Genomic DNA, 14,936 nt, shown 5'->3' with positions numbered 1-14,936 from the left:
AGGAATGAGGCCTGTGAGGGGGAGCAGGAAAGGTGGGCGAGGAAGTGGTGATGGTTTATATGTGCACACTCCCACACAGTCAGATGTGGGTTTGCAAAAAAGACATGTGACCTGTTCTCTTTTTAGCAGCGTTCTTGCAAAATGTAAAATATGTAATATTGTGCGATAGTAGGAGAGCACGGTTGAATTGTTACGACTTGATGCACACATGTTTACATAAAGGAACTGAAAGTTTCTGTTGGAAAGTATTTATCAAAGCCAAATAGACAGACACTGAATAACTTAACATCTGATGCTACTGTATGGTGCTCAGATGTTAACTAGAAAGGCAATAAAGTATCATGTTAAAAGTAAAACATATGTAGGCAAGTAAAAATATAATAGATACAGAAAAGCTTTCACACTGTTTCCTCAAACAAGCAATGTGCACAAGGTGAAGGTAAAAGATTTGGGGTGGGGGCTGCAAAGGTGGTTTTCCTGTATTTTAATGGACATCTACTGCATATGTACACGCACAAATGTTACAGAATCTTTAGTGAAAGATTTCCTTATCGTGTCCAAAGAAAGCATAAACACAGGAGACTAAAATAACTCTTTTTTTGTCTAGGTCTCTTCTGTGGAACTGGTTGTTGGTGTGTATCTTAGAAGCTGTGGTTTCTTTCAGGTGTTGCTGCTGCTATTCTCAGCTGTCATTTTGGAGGAGGCGCCAGAAGTATACAGATAGTCCTTAAATAGGCTCATCACTCGTTTTTTGTAGGTCTTTATAGCAAAGAAGTAGATGACTGGATCCAAACAGCAGTTGAAATTCATCAGTGACACTGTAATCTAAAGGGAGAGCGTGGATTATGAGAGGGAAACCTGACGGAGTATATTTGGAAACAAATTTAAAAAGTGCAGTTCCTACCTGTGAGGACACTTTAAAGGCCCTCAGTTCCTCACAAGTTGGCAGGTGGTGTATTTTTCTTAACATAAACTGCATAATGTTCAGGTGATAAGGGCTGAAACATATGATAAAGGTGAGGAGGATGAGGAGAATGATGGTGTTGGCTCTATGATTCCTCCTCAATCGGCTGGTCATAGAGTTCTGCTTGGCTGCAGCTCGAAGCTTTAGGTTGATTTTGGCGTAGCAACCCATGATGACGATGAGCGGGCAGCAGAAGGAGATGGCACAGGCCAGAAGGAGGAGGTAAGGGGTGAAGCGGGAGCCCTCAAAGTTGATGTACTCCATGCAGGTTCGTCTTTCCTGCTGCACTTGCAACATGCTGCGGAACAGCAGAGGAGCTATCTGCAGAGATACTAGAGCCCAGACGAGGCAGCAGACTCTGCGAACAACCCTCACGCTCCGTAAACACTGCAGCTGATGTGGATGCACCATGGCCAGATATCTGTCCATACTGATACAGGTCATGAAGCCAATGCCTGGTGGAAATTTAATAGATAATTTGCAGTTTATGTATAAACATAAACAGAATTGATGGGCAAAAACAAGCGAATCATTTCACAGACAAAATAGAGATCATGAATTTGATCTGGAAAGTGGTGTTTTTGCCATTCTAGTCCCATTCTGATATTTTGAATTTTTTTGTTGAACAAACTTTTTATACTTCATATACTATCTGAATTCTAAAAAATCACATAGGTTTAATACAATTTTAAATGAACTAAATGTTATCTTGTCCCATGTAAATGTCTTTACCACAAATAAAGACATGGTCAAAGATAGACAATAACATATTGGCACTAGAAAAAGTAACATTACCTGCATAGGTGTTTGCAAAGAAGAGAAGTGTGGTCAGTCTGCAGAGAAGGTCACCAAAGGGCCAGTCAAAGTGACGGACGTAGTAAGTAATTCTGCCTGGCAATGTCAGTGTGAACAGGGCGTCAGACAGCGCAAGGTTGACCAGATAGATCGAGGTAGAGTTGAACTTCTGCTGCCTCTGGCAGATCACATAGAGAACCAGACTGTTGCCACATGCACTGATGATGAAAATCACAGAGTAAAAAATAGGGAAAAGGACCACTGCAGCTCTTTGGTAGACAAACACATCACAGCTGCTTTGGTTTGGATCATGTTCCGAGGAGTCCAGGGTGATATTAAGAACAGCCATCCCACCTGTCACTTTGAAAAGAGGATAACACTGTAAATTATAAAGAGTTACAGGCAGTAAAAACAGTGTGTATAGGTAAAGGAACAAGACACCGGTGTGCTATAGATAAAGAGCACAATATTATAGAGTGCTTACGATAAGAGCCAAGCTGGTACTGTTGAAGCTGCTGAGTCTCTTGATTATGTTTGGAAATGTAGCTGTGATACTTGAAATCCCTTTGAAAAAGTTGTATGAAGTCAAATCCCACCTCTTCTTTTTGACATCATCCAATATCTCTTCTTCCATACTGTAACCCTAGTAGTTAGTCTATGCGCTGTGCTCAACAGACTGTTTCAGATCTTTTCAAACTGTTGATGATTTAAACAGTATGTTAACAAAATGTGTATAATGTGTTTTATGATACAGTATTGATTTAGTGTCCAGTGGCTTTGCCATTTTTTAAATTAAGATTTTATCCTTACATCTCTCTGTCAAGAAACTAAGATACTTTGCAGGACCCTCAAACTGAGGAAGACATACTGCAGCACTTGCAGGGTGAGAGGGAAATGTTAATGTACTTTTCATTAACAGCATATGAACAATACACACACATACAACATATGTAACATATGTTTGCATAAATATAGAATGCATGTACACCATTTTTGTGATAAAAATAAGTCTCTCTCTCACACACACCCCACACAGTAATGGAAATAAAGGTGTAAAAACCTTTAATGTTTGACCTTGTTAGGGACCAACTTCAAGTTTCTAAACAACAGAGCTGTGAACATAGACCTTTGTCCCCACAGCCTGGATAATGCTGGAGTGCTGGACACTGCTCTTGTGTTTCACATCAAGTCAGATTTAAATTTTGTAACCCAGTATCAAGTTGCTGCAAGGAGCTTTACAATCTGTACAGCAAGCAACACCCTCTGTCTGTAGGCCCTCAAATCATGAAGTATCTATTTCATTGCGGTTGCTGTTTAACTCATGCATACAGCTCTGATAGACAGTATATAGAAGTTGCTTTGTACAAAAGTGTCTGTCATGCTATAAGTACTGAAATTGTGGCTGCAGTTTAATACAATAATAGTAGCCAAACAGTTGTATAAACACATCTTATTTGCACTACTGCTTGCAGCGGGGGTGGCTGTTTTTTGTAAAAGGTTAGATGAAATGATAGTGTGAGGTTTTATGTGATGTTCCTGTCCCTGAGGTTTCTCAACTCTGTAGTATAGCTGAGGTGAAGGCAGGCAGGCCTAAAGTGGAGTTGATGGAAGATATAGAAGGAAGCTGAAATATTGCTGGTGTGAAAATGTCACAATCCTATGATGTGTGTATGAATCACTAACAGTTTGGAGAATGACACGTCTACATTTATATATCTCAACCACCAAACCCCCTGAACTATTGAAGCCGAGAAAAATGTGGTGTTAAATTCTGAGAACGGTTGTAGTAATAGAAATGTAGCAACATAAATACTTCTGCTTCAAGCACAGGAAGATGCAGCAGCTTCGCTTCAGTTAACAAAGCAGACTTAAAATGTGGTCTATTGTGCAATTTTCAAAATGCTTTAGACTACAGCTTGCCAGAGACAGCATATATATTTAGCAATTACCAGGTATCAATAAAATACTAACTGGGGACTGACTGACTGGTATATACAGCGACAGATGTATAGGGAATAAGAAGGTAACCAATGTGTATTTCAGAGGATCTATAAATAAAGTACTCTCTCAATTACTAGGACCATATGGAATGTTTACCCCATGTGCTTTCCAGTTTAATATACAGCTGCTGTTAGTGACCTGTTGCATTATAAGAGTGTTGCATTCGAGGTATGAGGATTCCTGCACTGGTAACAGTGAAGACCATGCTAGTGACACTTGGCCAGTGAATCTGTCCGCTATGTGGTATGATGTACAGTATGTTGTGTGTGTGTTTTCAAGTTGCTGAGTTGATTCATCAGCCTATAAGCGTTACCTTTTTGTCTGTTTGTTTGTTGACAGTAAAGAAGGACTTAACTGTTGGCAAATGACAAGTTTTGCCACCTGATTAACATGTTTGCCAGAACAAAACACCACTTTATTTTACAGCATGCATACAGTAACTTGTAACTAATAACACCAAAAATGGGGCCACGTCTTGGTATAGAAAACCAGTAAGTACTTTACTGATTCTTTGTAAGAACCCAGTATAAGAAAGAAAGTCACTCTTGGCTTTTCCTGTTTAGGGGTCACCACAGCGAATCATCACACTGATGATTCGCATGTTGACATTTGGCATATGCTTCATGCCGGATGCCCTTCCTGATGCAACCCTGATTTGAACCTGGGCCGAGAGTGCTGCACCTTAACCACTAGTCTACCAGGGACGGCTGTAAGCACTCAGTATGCTCACTGTAATTTGTGGGCAGTGATCTCAAGAATCACAGTGTATTTCTTTTTTCAGTGATAGGTATTATGGATAAAGGACATTTTATTATTGTCACCTAGACCTACCACCATCATCCGGTGGTATACTTAATAATGTCAGCGTAGTTTAGGACTAACAGTACAGTTCAGTTGCCAGGTTAACGAGTACAGTAGAAGTGTACTGGCTACAGTATCTCATCTTGTGTGCCCACCAAAGCCTTTCATGTGGCTGTAATTGAAACGGATGTTTGCTGGATAAGCAAAAGGTCACTAATTGTCACCAGTCAAATGTAGTTACAGCACAGCTTTACTTAGGTCACAGTAAAAGCGTCACAGAGACAATGTCACCTGCAGGTCAGGGGCCTGCTGCACTTCAGGCCTACATTTCATGCTCCATTAATTTTGTATGCAGAGTTAAACATCTTGTGTGACTTGTAAAGGAAAAGACAGTCGGTTGTTGAGCGCGCACTGGGTGACCTGAGCGTCTCTCAGTGTTAAATACTGCAGGAGCACAGGAGGACATGAAAAGAAGGAGATGATCACTTCGGCTCATGTGTGGCCTCTGCTAGGTCCACCAACTCTGCTTCTGCAGTGCACGTGTAAAGATTTTAACTGTGAATAATAAGACTCATTAAAGAGGTGCTCTGGTTATTATCATTTAGGTTTTTGACTGTCACCATTTTATTGACCTCAAGCATAAAACATTCTGTGTTCTGTCAAAACATGAGTCAAACACAAGCTAAAAACATACAGTTTATGTATTACCAGTTTATGCATCACACCAGAACCATGAATAGTTTAAATGGTGCACATGGTCGTGTGTAGTTGTGTGTTTGTAGTTTTTTGGCCCGATAGGTGTGTGACATGAAAAGTCTTATGAAATGAAAAGGGTGACCCAGCATTGAATGCACATGTAAGTCACTTCCCAGAAATTTGGCTTTTTTCTGGTTAAGTCAAGGGGAGGGGGGGTGAATTACTGTATGCAATAGTCAATTGCACCAGCAGCTCATAAAAGAGCTTCCCAGAAGGCATATCATTTTAAATGCACCCTCATGGTGTGTTGCTGAGGCAAACCGGGGATGACTTCTGGTGTCCACGACATGTGTGGAAAAGCCAGCATGGTTCCACAAACGGTGCCAAACCAAATTTGAGATGTTTTTTACTGCCAAAATGAATTGTGTGTGAAACTTCCACAACTCAGATCATATTTAATTCTAGGTTATCAAGCAGCTTCTCTGAGTTACTGTCATGTCAACCTATTCAGCAGTGTGTACTGATGGACAATGACTTTTTAGAAACACTGGTAGTTTAACATATTCATAGACATGCAAAAAAACCAAAACCAATAAACAAGCTAAAACACTGCATATGTCTTTACACTGTTGCAGTTCAGGTTTCCAGAGTTAAATGCTATAAAACAAAACACCACTAGAGGGGGTGCAATCATTATGAATCTCAAACAGAAACTACCCAGAACTGATGAAAGTTAAAAACAACCTTAATTTTTGCAAAATGTTTTAGATTTAAGCCATTCTGTCATTCGCATTTTATTCTTGCGTTACATTTCGTGCATCTTGCCATTTTTACCATGTCAGTGTAGAGGTTTTCAGATTGCGTGCTTGTGTGCGTTTGTACATCAGTGTGTGTGTTCTTGCATAAGTAGACTGCTGGATATACTGCAGAGGACTCCTGCATTGTCGGGGAGCCTCATGTGGCTTGTGTCTGTTCTCATCATCACCATTTCCCACCATGCATCAGCCACCGCCTGCCCTGTTCAGGACCTGACCCCTGCCTCACTAAGCTTGCAAGAAGACTCTCTGTTCACACTTTGCTTCATGTTTGTTTCCTTTCTCACTGATAAGACAGTTGTTGTTTTTCAAGTTATGCTTTTAAACCCATTGCTTCACAGAGGAAAATATACTGCACTATTCCACATGCCTCATTTGGTGTGAGACTGAAACAAGGGCAGTAAAATGAAGAGAGTAAAGTAGCTGCTCTTGTACTGACTAATGCTGTATAAGTGTGAGGAACCATCATCAGATGCTGTCACAGGTGTCTATGGGCAGCAGGTAAAAGAATGTTTACAAATCCATTCATTTCATAGTCACAGTTTCTTTATCCACTATGTCACAGTGCTGATACCAGTGTTGTGAAAAACACACACCAGCCTGTTGTGCGTGGTGTCCTATTGAAATGCTCATGACTTCACACCCATACCTTTGCTGTGAACTCCACCCTTCTCACATACTGTAGCACATAAACTCATCAGTACATCAGCTCATCACAGACATACCCACCTCACAGATGCACCATGAATGGTAAGCTCTCATTCATTGACCCAAATTGAGGGATTCAGTTTACTTAACTGTTAAAACCTGACAGAAGCTTGAGTTCACTGACTTATAGTGGTCTGACCACTGGTTCCAGAGGCATCATTTTAGTATCTCAGAAGTTCCTCCTGGGTTTGGGGGCATTTTATGTTGGCAATGATAACAAGAACCAAAGACCAACAATGTGAAACACTGGGACAAAAAGGCTTTGTTGTAGCTTTGGACAATGACACATACAAGATTTTAACAGAAAACCTTTATGTTCACATCACTGGTGAAAACCAAATATTATTGTCATTTGCTGATTAAAAAAGAAAAAAACAAAAAACAAAACTGTTGCAAAAATAGCTTTTGTTGGTCTTTGGTTCTTGTTACCATTGCTAACTCTGAGAGACGAGACAGTCCAAGTAACTTCAAAACAGTGCTGATTTATTCAAAGGATCACAGGTAAAATTAACATTACACGCTCAGGTATCTTGCACCTCCAAACTGCTCGCAGGCAGATGTAAGATGAAAGACCCTGAACCCACCAGGCCTATACATTATATCACCTTGGTTGGGCTAGCCCCATACTACACAGAAACGTCAACCGGGACGTCTCTGGTGCCAGCTTTGCAGCTGGTCATAGCAGTAGTCAAAACATGAAGCAAATCAATGTGGGTGTGTGTCTGTTGATTAAGTGGTGTGTAACTAAAAACATTCTCACGACCTCTAGTACATGTCATGTCTTAAACATAAGAACATATTATGGCTAAGGCTACAGTTATACACGTCATAATAATAATATTAAACACCCTGTCTGCTGACAGTCATCAACTCTTCTCTCTAGTTATCCTTGACCAGATGTACCCTGTAGAAACTCATAAGCATGACTAAGCATTTAACAGTCTAACTAGACATCCTATCTCCACTAAACATTTCTAATACATCAAGTATCTATCCAATATCTATCTGACTAAAAATACCAAACACTTTAAATATACATAAAACCATAAAGAGCAGTGCATTGCATTTTAAATTTTTAATGCTGTTTTAAATAATCATGTAAATTAATTACTAAATGTTTTGTCCATAAAGAATAATTTTAATTTTGCTTTTTGAGGTGAAATATGTGCACTGAAACTGAAAAAGATTAATTCAGGGGTTTGCTTTAACACAACAAAACGTGGACAAAAACACTGTCCATCAGAGATTTCTTATGAGCTAATATTCAAAAGCAACACTTATACATTTTTCAACTTATAGACAGTGTGTTCTACACAGAACTCTTACAGTTTTAGGTGAGTTGTGAGCAAAGCAGTTTTATTTAGCTTACATAACATCCACCTGGGCATATTTAATGTGAAACAAAAATGTTCTTATTGCAAAAAAATAATAATACTAATTGTAAAATGCACAGGTTTTTTTTGTGTTTACCATACAAATATGAACCATGCATGTTCAGTTTGGAGTTTTTAAATACTGAATAATAAACACTGGGCTAAAACTGTCCTCAACACAAACACCGACTAACCAAATACACATTACACACACAGGTGCATGCTGCTTAATTAGACTGAATTTTATTGGTTGAAAATTGCTTTGTTATTAAAAAATAAAGTAAGAAATTATGGCTCCTCCTGTTAATGTAGTTTCCTCCCCTCCGTAGGTGAAGCAGAGGTCAGAGGTCAGCTACAGCACAGCACCCGTGGGGGCTGTTAGAGATTTAGTGACTTGTTCAGAGCCTTTAAAACAGCATGAACACTTTACTGATACAGGATCTGAAACCAGTCACAGGACATCTCATGACACTGTCCTTTCACTGTAGTGTGTTTTTTTCTGCTAAAAATAAGACTTTCATTTTTAATATCCTGAAAATATGATAAATGCAGATGAGCAGTACCATCTTCAGGATCTGCATTAAAATAATCATTCCAGCTCTTAGCTCTGACCTTTGACCTCTGCTGTTTCCTTGTTTGCTGGTGCCTTTTGTTTCTTTTTTGTATTGCCTTTAATCTTTCTGACCTGGATTTGTATTTCTGCTGTCTGTCTGGAACTGGTGTTCAAGGTGATGTCCTTAACACACACCTTCATGACTGTCATGTGTAAGATCAAAATTCATGAACAAAATGTCAGACGTCTCAACAACTTCTGTACTTTTGGTCACAGTTCCTCTTCCTCCCAATGTGTACATTCTACACTTAAACAAAGCCTGTATTCATCTGTGGCCCTATTCCACAGTCTCTGCTGTGGCAGGTTTTCAGGTCATCGAGGCAATGTGCACATTTCTGTTGTCATTCTGGATGTTGCATTATTTTATTCACAGAGCATAGACTCATTATTTCAACAGTTCTCTTCACTGGGGAGTAGACTGACAGCTGCCGTCATTGGAGTGATCAGTCTGTTTCTTGGACTCGACTGAGACTATTTGATGTATATTAACAATAATTGGTGCCACCGCCACAATGATGTTTAGTAAACCTTTATGCTATTTTCCAGGAGGATGCCCCTGAGGAATTTATATGCAGCTACTTGGTCTATAGCAACGCCTTCAGCGTCAGGGCAGATGGGAGGACTGCTGCCCTCTGCAGATCAGAGACACCACAACCTAATCATCATTATCACCTTAAAGGGCATACAGTCTTTCTTGTTCTTGTGTTGTCTCAATGGAAGGGCTAATATTCACCATTTACAAAATGTTGTAGAAAGTCTAGGCACCTTTTTGAAAACATTAGTTTAATTAGTTTGATAAATTTGATAAGACATTTGCAAAAAATCACTATTTAGTTAAAATATGATATTTAGATACAAAGTGATGTTGTTCAAAGCTTTTTTTTTACTGCTTGTCAACTACAGAAGTTCTTGCATTGCTTTGTCTTTCAGATGACAAGGCTTGACACAAACGTGTGTGTTTGTTGTGCTTGTTTCTGTTAAAAAACAAGTTAGTTTGTTAGGTTCCTTGTAATCTGGCAACCAGGGCTGCTGCAGTGAGGTGGTGGTGCCTCTAGTTCCAGCATCTAACAGTGACTCCAGCAGGTTTTGAGTCTGCCAGATTCTACAAGTGAATGAGAGGCAGATGTGTGGTGACAGCACCATGCTCATTAGGCCAAATCAGTGTCACGCTGTGACAACTGGCCAACTTGAGACTTCTCTTGTCACTCAGTACTTACTCCATTCAGCCAAGAGCAGCTCAGACTCTCTCAAACCTTGTTTGAAACAATTAGCTGTTCTGCCTTCTCTCTTTTACTTTAAACAAGCCCTTTTAGTTTAGATTAGATGTCACTTCACAAGAAACTTTTCTTGTGTTCCTTGAATACACAACCTCCAGCCACAACTTCAGCTCTTGCTCCACGCCTATATTCGATCCCAGTGGTATCCCAGACTCTGCCCACTTGTCATCCCCTGCTCCTCAATCCCAGCTGTGTGGTCAGCTCTGGCCCCTCAGGGCCTCCGTCCCTTTGGCTGAAGTTGTGATATCTATTTCAGTCCACTAGAGACCAGACAGCCACCACAGTGGCTCCAGAGAATTCCCTGTCCAGCGATTACTGATGGTAGCACTTCGCTCATATGCTTTAGCATCTCCTGTGTCCAAACTGCTTAGCATCTGATGGCTCACTCTGAGCCATTAAGGCCAGCATGTAATTATAGATGTGTGGCTGCTGGACACAGAAGCAGATGTGCTTTGATCTATTTACGAGAGGGTGGGTGGGGGTTCAGAACAACTTACTTCCATGCGTGGGTCAAATCACGCACCTCTGACATCCCTTATCTTTCAGTTCACTTGACATGCACTTGTGCTTTTAATCAGCAAAAAAGTTTAGTGATGAATGGGCCTTAAGAACGGGGATAGCCTCTGCTATATGTATGTGTGTCAGCACACATACATAATAAAGTATGTGTGAATGTACTGCAAGCGTGTTTTATGCCTCAGCCACGACCAAGCATTTGTGGAGGTGAGAACTTGTTGAATGGAAATTTAGACTATCCTGCTTTACAAAGTGAGAGGAAACCAATTCAAGCCCCATCTGTTTAAGCACCAAAATTCACCAAAGGGCAAAATAGTTAGTGTTGCAGTACATTTTTAACACCTTGTCTCCTTTTTTCCCCTCAGCCTGAGGTGCTTTGGGTGGTGAAAAATGGAAAACAAATGTTCTGTTGACAGCTTTCTTATGCCCAGGGTGTGTGAGTATTTATATCATAAAGGTGCCAACACATCCTGGTTTTACAGGCTGACCATCGCTGAGGGGATAAGGGGGGGGGAGTCATCCTGTAGCTCATTCTGGTAATTACTAGATAAGCGATGAATAAGCCTATGACAAATTAGCTTACAACTTAGTCAGCTGTGGTGTGAAATTCTTCTTCATTTAAAAAAGAAGCTCTATAATCAAATAGAGCATCAAATGGAACCTGCTCGTTGTAAGTTGGGGACTAGCACACTTTGGACCTGGACTGCATTAAGAATGAGGACATGGCTGGATGCTGCTTAGGGCTCAGTAATAACAACGCTTGACCTGAGGTTTTAAGCAGGGCATGCCTCAGTAATATTCAGTTCCACAGCCATTTTTCTTCCTTGTCACTTGTCTTATTGTCACCACTTTGCTTGTATTAAAAATTCACGGGTCACTTGTATGGCATTTAGTGCTTGTCTCTATTGTATTGCATGCCCATGTTAACTAGTCAATTGTGACCACTTTTCACAGCAGCAGCAATGCCTTGGGTGAGCTGTGATTTCATAATGTTTATGGTGTCAGTGGCAAGCCTGATGGGAAAATGGTAATAACTCCTCTACCAATATGAATAATGAATGAACTCATATCATTTCATAAATCGGATGGGATGTACATCACATGTGACATATGGCAATAAGCAGGCATATTTTTACAACTGGGTTTGACTGTTAAATGGAACTACTAGACTTTAAACTGCTTTTAATGCTCTAAATACTTTCTCCGGTATGATATAGCCAGCAGCATGCTAACTCTGTCTGCTGTACCATCACAGAGGTGCATTCGACAGAGTGCACAGAGGGAGTCCTACACTGACATGGTGCTATACTCAGGTCTGTCCTGAGGTGAACCATGTGTACACAGCTTTAGGTCCTCTCTGATGTCGATGTTTTTCAGTCCGCCAGCGTCATGTCACGAGGCCAACATCCCACTGTGTTTGTTCCACGTCAGCGTGCTGAGATGAGTGCTATGGGAACATTCATTCATAAACTTGCATCCAGTTAACTACTTTTCAGAAATGAAATGACATTAAAATGACAGTGTTGTGTTGATTTACATCTTTCTTTGTATTTTTGCATCGTAAACCTTCTTGGAGCTTATATTTTATCTTGGACAGTGACATCTATTTTAAGGTAACCAAAGTAAATATTTTATCTACATAAAGATTGAACCAAAAAAAAGACTCAATCCCTCATTAAAAAAGAAGCTGCCCAAGACATTATTATTCTGAGGCCTGGCTGTACCTGCTCATTAATTCAGTTAAATGAAGTGAGAGAGGTGGAATCAGAATGAACTGAATGAGAAAAAAGCCCTTAAAATAATTTCCTGTGATTTGGTTAACATGCAGAAAAGTCCGGGTCAGTGTCTTCTCTTGTTCCCTGTCTTTTCTTTTGATATAAATGCATGTTCATCTTGTATTTCTTACTTTCCTTTTCCTGTCATTTTCCTTTTCTTTGGTGCATTCCTCCTTTCCTTTGTTTCTGTCATGATTGCTGGGTCAGCGGATTGGGTCAGAGGGCACATTCTGGTTTTGTCCACCTGCTTTGGGCAGTAAAGGCTAGTGCCCCCTGACGCTCTCAGCTCCATCAGTCTCAGCCGCATCATTCTAGTAATACACTAAGTCATCAGGGCACGGGATTGCGTGAGGGCTCTCATCTGGAAACCTATAACCTCATTGAATTCCTGTTAAAGAATGCAAAAATAAATTAATGAACTGAGCTCTTACTTTGTCTCAGTGGATTGCACTTTATTGTCTGGGTTTAATGTGTTTTTGGAAAAATCACTCTAAAATGTTTCCATATGAGTGATTCACTTTTAAGAAAGAGACAAGAGATGTTCAAAACAACACCTTGCACATATTAAGGTCCAAACATACACAACAGAATGAGCTGAGGGGATGTTGTGTTCAAAGGCCATAGATTGTTCTTGACTGTGTGGCCTCTTTGGCCGGTGTGCTGGTCTTTGCCAGCCATAGTCCACCTTTATAGGCACTCAACTGAATTGTTGCTTAGCCTGTGCAGTGACCCTGCCACGTGCTATCTGCATCCTTCTACCCAAAATCCACCACTACACTATTCCCCTTGTGGGCAAGGATATTGCTGCATGTCAACCGGAGCTACAGACTCGTGAAGGGAGTTCCATAAACCTTGTGTTAGGGCAGAGGAAAAAGTCAGCACCAGTGCTTACTCATCTGGTAAAAACGGAGTGATCTACAAAGTTTGTATGAGAGGGTTTTTGACGGTGCCCTGCTGCTTTGTCAGTACAGCACATGCTGCAGGCACTGGCATCCCCTATTGCCTTCCAGGTCATTGGCCAGGCTCAGCGGGAGGTGAGCTTCTAGCCGCATGACATGTCCCTGATTCACAGCTGGATCTGTAACAAGGTATCATAGCAAATGAGTCGGTAAAACATCACTGGTTTGAAGAGCATGAAAAATTGTCATGATATCATTTGTAACTCCTGATCTGTACTTCCGTCAGTAGGAGAAAGACAGACAGAGCATAAGCACAAGAGACATCTGGTACTGAAGAGGATTTATTCCTCTTCACTATCTCCACCAGTCTCTGCCCCCTATCTTCCCCACCATACCACAGCCTGACCCCCCAAACTGATGCCTAAGGGGTGAGATCCATGCTAATGTCAGGAGGCAATAATTAAACATCTCCTGATTCTCAGCCAAGTGGCTCATAGGTGTTATACTCTTAACATAAGAGCTTTATGACACATTGTCCCTTTCTTTAACACTGCTTTAGGTCCTCATTACACATGACTCATGAGTGCTTGTGATGTGTCCGATTGGACCCATCCTGGTGTGATGTGATGATAGTGGTGGTGTTTGGGGAGGTTGTACAGAGTAAGTAAGGCACATGCTACCAGGTCTCAGCATTATAACACTGGAAGTAATACAGCTGCTGTGCATGTAATAAATGCTGAATGCTTTTTAACAATTTTTACAAAACAAGCACTAAAATCCCAACAAACAATAAACTGTAAATCTTTCTGGGACAGATATCGATATACTTTTATGCCATATAAAAGAATATCATAATCTTTAATTATTAGAAAACATTTTTGGATTGTTTATTTGCCAAAATTGTGTTGTCATTCATTAAAATGTTTACTATGTGAGTAGAGTACACTGTTCATATTTTATATTAAAGAAATATTTAAGAAATAATTAAAATCTCGCATGTTGTGTAATAATTTTCAAGGAAGAAAATGAATATGCTATTATAAAAAATTGTATTTATGCCACTGTATGTATTATGCAATAAAATTAAACTCATAAACCTTTATGATCTTTAACCTTTCTATGTTTAGAGTACAGTTGACTGTGAGGCTGCGTGTGAGTTTGATGGATGCAAAGAATGGACAAACATCAGCTCCCTCCAAAACCACAATGGAGACCTTGGATCTAAATGTCATGGTTTCATAACGGATACACTGACATTTGTGTGATGGGATTTAGCCATGGGTTAATATAGCCATTGCTGGCACACTGCATTGATGTCCATCTCACTCAGGCTGTGAAGTCTATCCCACCTTTTTTTTTTTGGTGCCCTCACAGACGTTTCTTTCAAGGGGATGAATTGGATTCTATGGTGGTTAAAGGCAATTATTTTATCAGAAAAAAACATGTTTGATATGTAGGTTTGTTTTATATGATGTTAATGTGCCTCAGGAGCTGTTCAGATCATTCTTTTTTGGTGAGTGTTGGGCTGGGGGGGTGGGGGCTGTTGGTGAAGGCAGGAGATCAGCATTAAAATCAGAGCCATGTAAATCTAATCAATTATACAGTTTTTCAGATAAAATGTTGGTAAATCAAAACACATTTTCCAAAAGTCACAGTATAATGAGAAATTTAAATTGGAAACAGAAACCATTTGTTTATTATAA

At 40.1% G+C, this 14,936-nt stretch overlaps 1 protein-coding gene across 1 annotated transcript; it reads right to left on the bottom strand.

Annotated features, from left to right (window-relative positions):
- Nucleotides 1-660: 660 nt before the first annotated feature.
- On the bottom strand, nt 661-2,108 carry LOC109965339 (G-protein coupled receptor 183). Its single transcript, XM_020609273.1, has 3 exons — nt 1,760-2,108; nt 905-1,419; nt 661-825 (listed from the first exon to the last, which is right to left on the bottom strand). The coding sequence occupies exons 1-3, from the start codon at nt 2,106-2,108 to the stop codon at nt 661-663; spliced, it is 1,029 nt and encodes a 342-aa protein (XP_020464929.1).
- Between the last annotated feature and the right edge of the window lie 12,828 nt (nt 2,109-14,936).

This window comes from Monopterus albus, unplaced genomic scaffold, assembly GCF_001952655.1.
Source record: "Monopterus albus unplaced genomic scaffold, M_albus_1.0 scaffold99.1, whole genome shotgun sequence".
Taxonomy (NCBI): domain Eukaryota; kingdom Metazoa; phylum Chordata; class Actinopteri; order Synbranchiformes; family Synbranchidae; genus Monopterus; species Monopterus albus.
Note: the sequence above shows the minus strand (reverse complement) of the source record. Positions and strands in the feature narration are given on the sequence as shown.

Bases quoted from the DNA above. Each gene is read 5' to 3' on its own strand.
- LOC109965339 (XM_020609273.1), bottom strand. From the start codon at position 2,108: ATGGCTGTTCTTAATATCACCCTGGACTCCTCGGAACATGATCCAAAC. The intron at 1,420-1,759 runs GTAATGTTACTT...AATTTCCACCAG, and splicing joins CTTTGCAAACACCTATGCAG to GCATTGGCTTCATGACCTGT. The intron at 826-904 runs GTAGGAACTGCA...CTCTCCCTTTAG, and splicing joins CCTTTAAAGTGTCCTCACAG to ATTACAGTGTCACTGATGAA.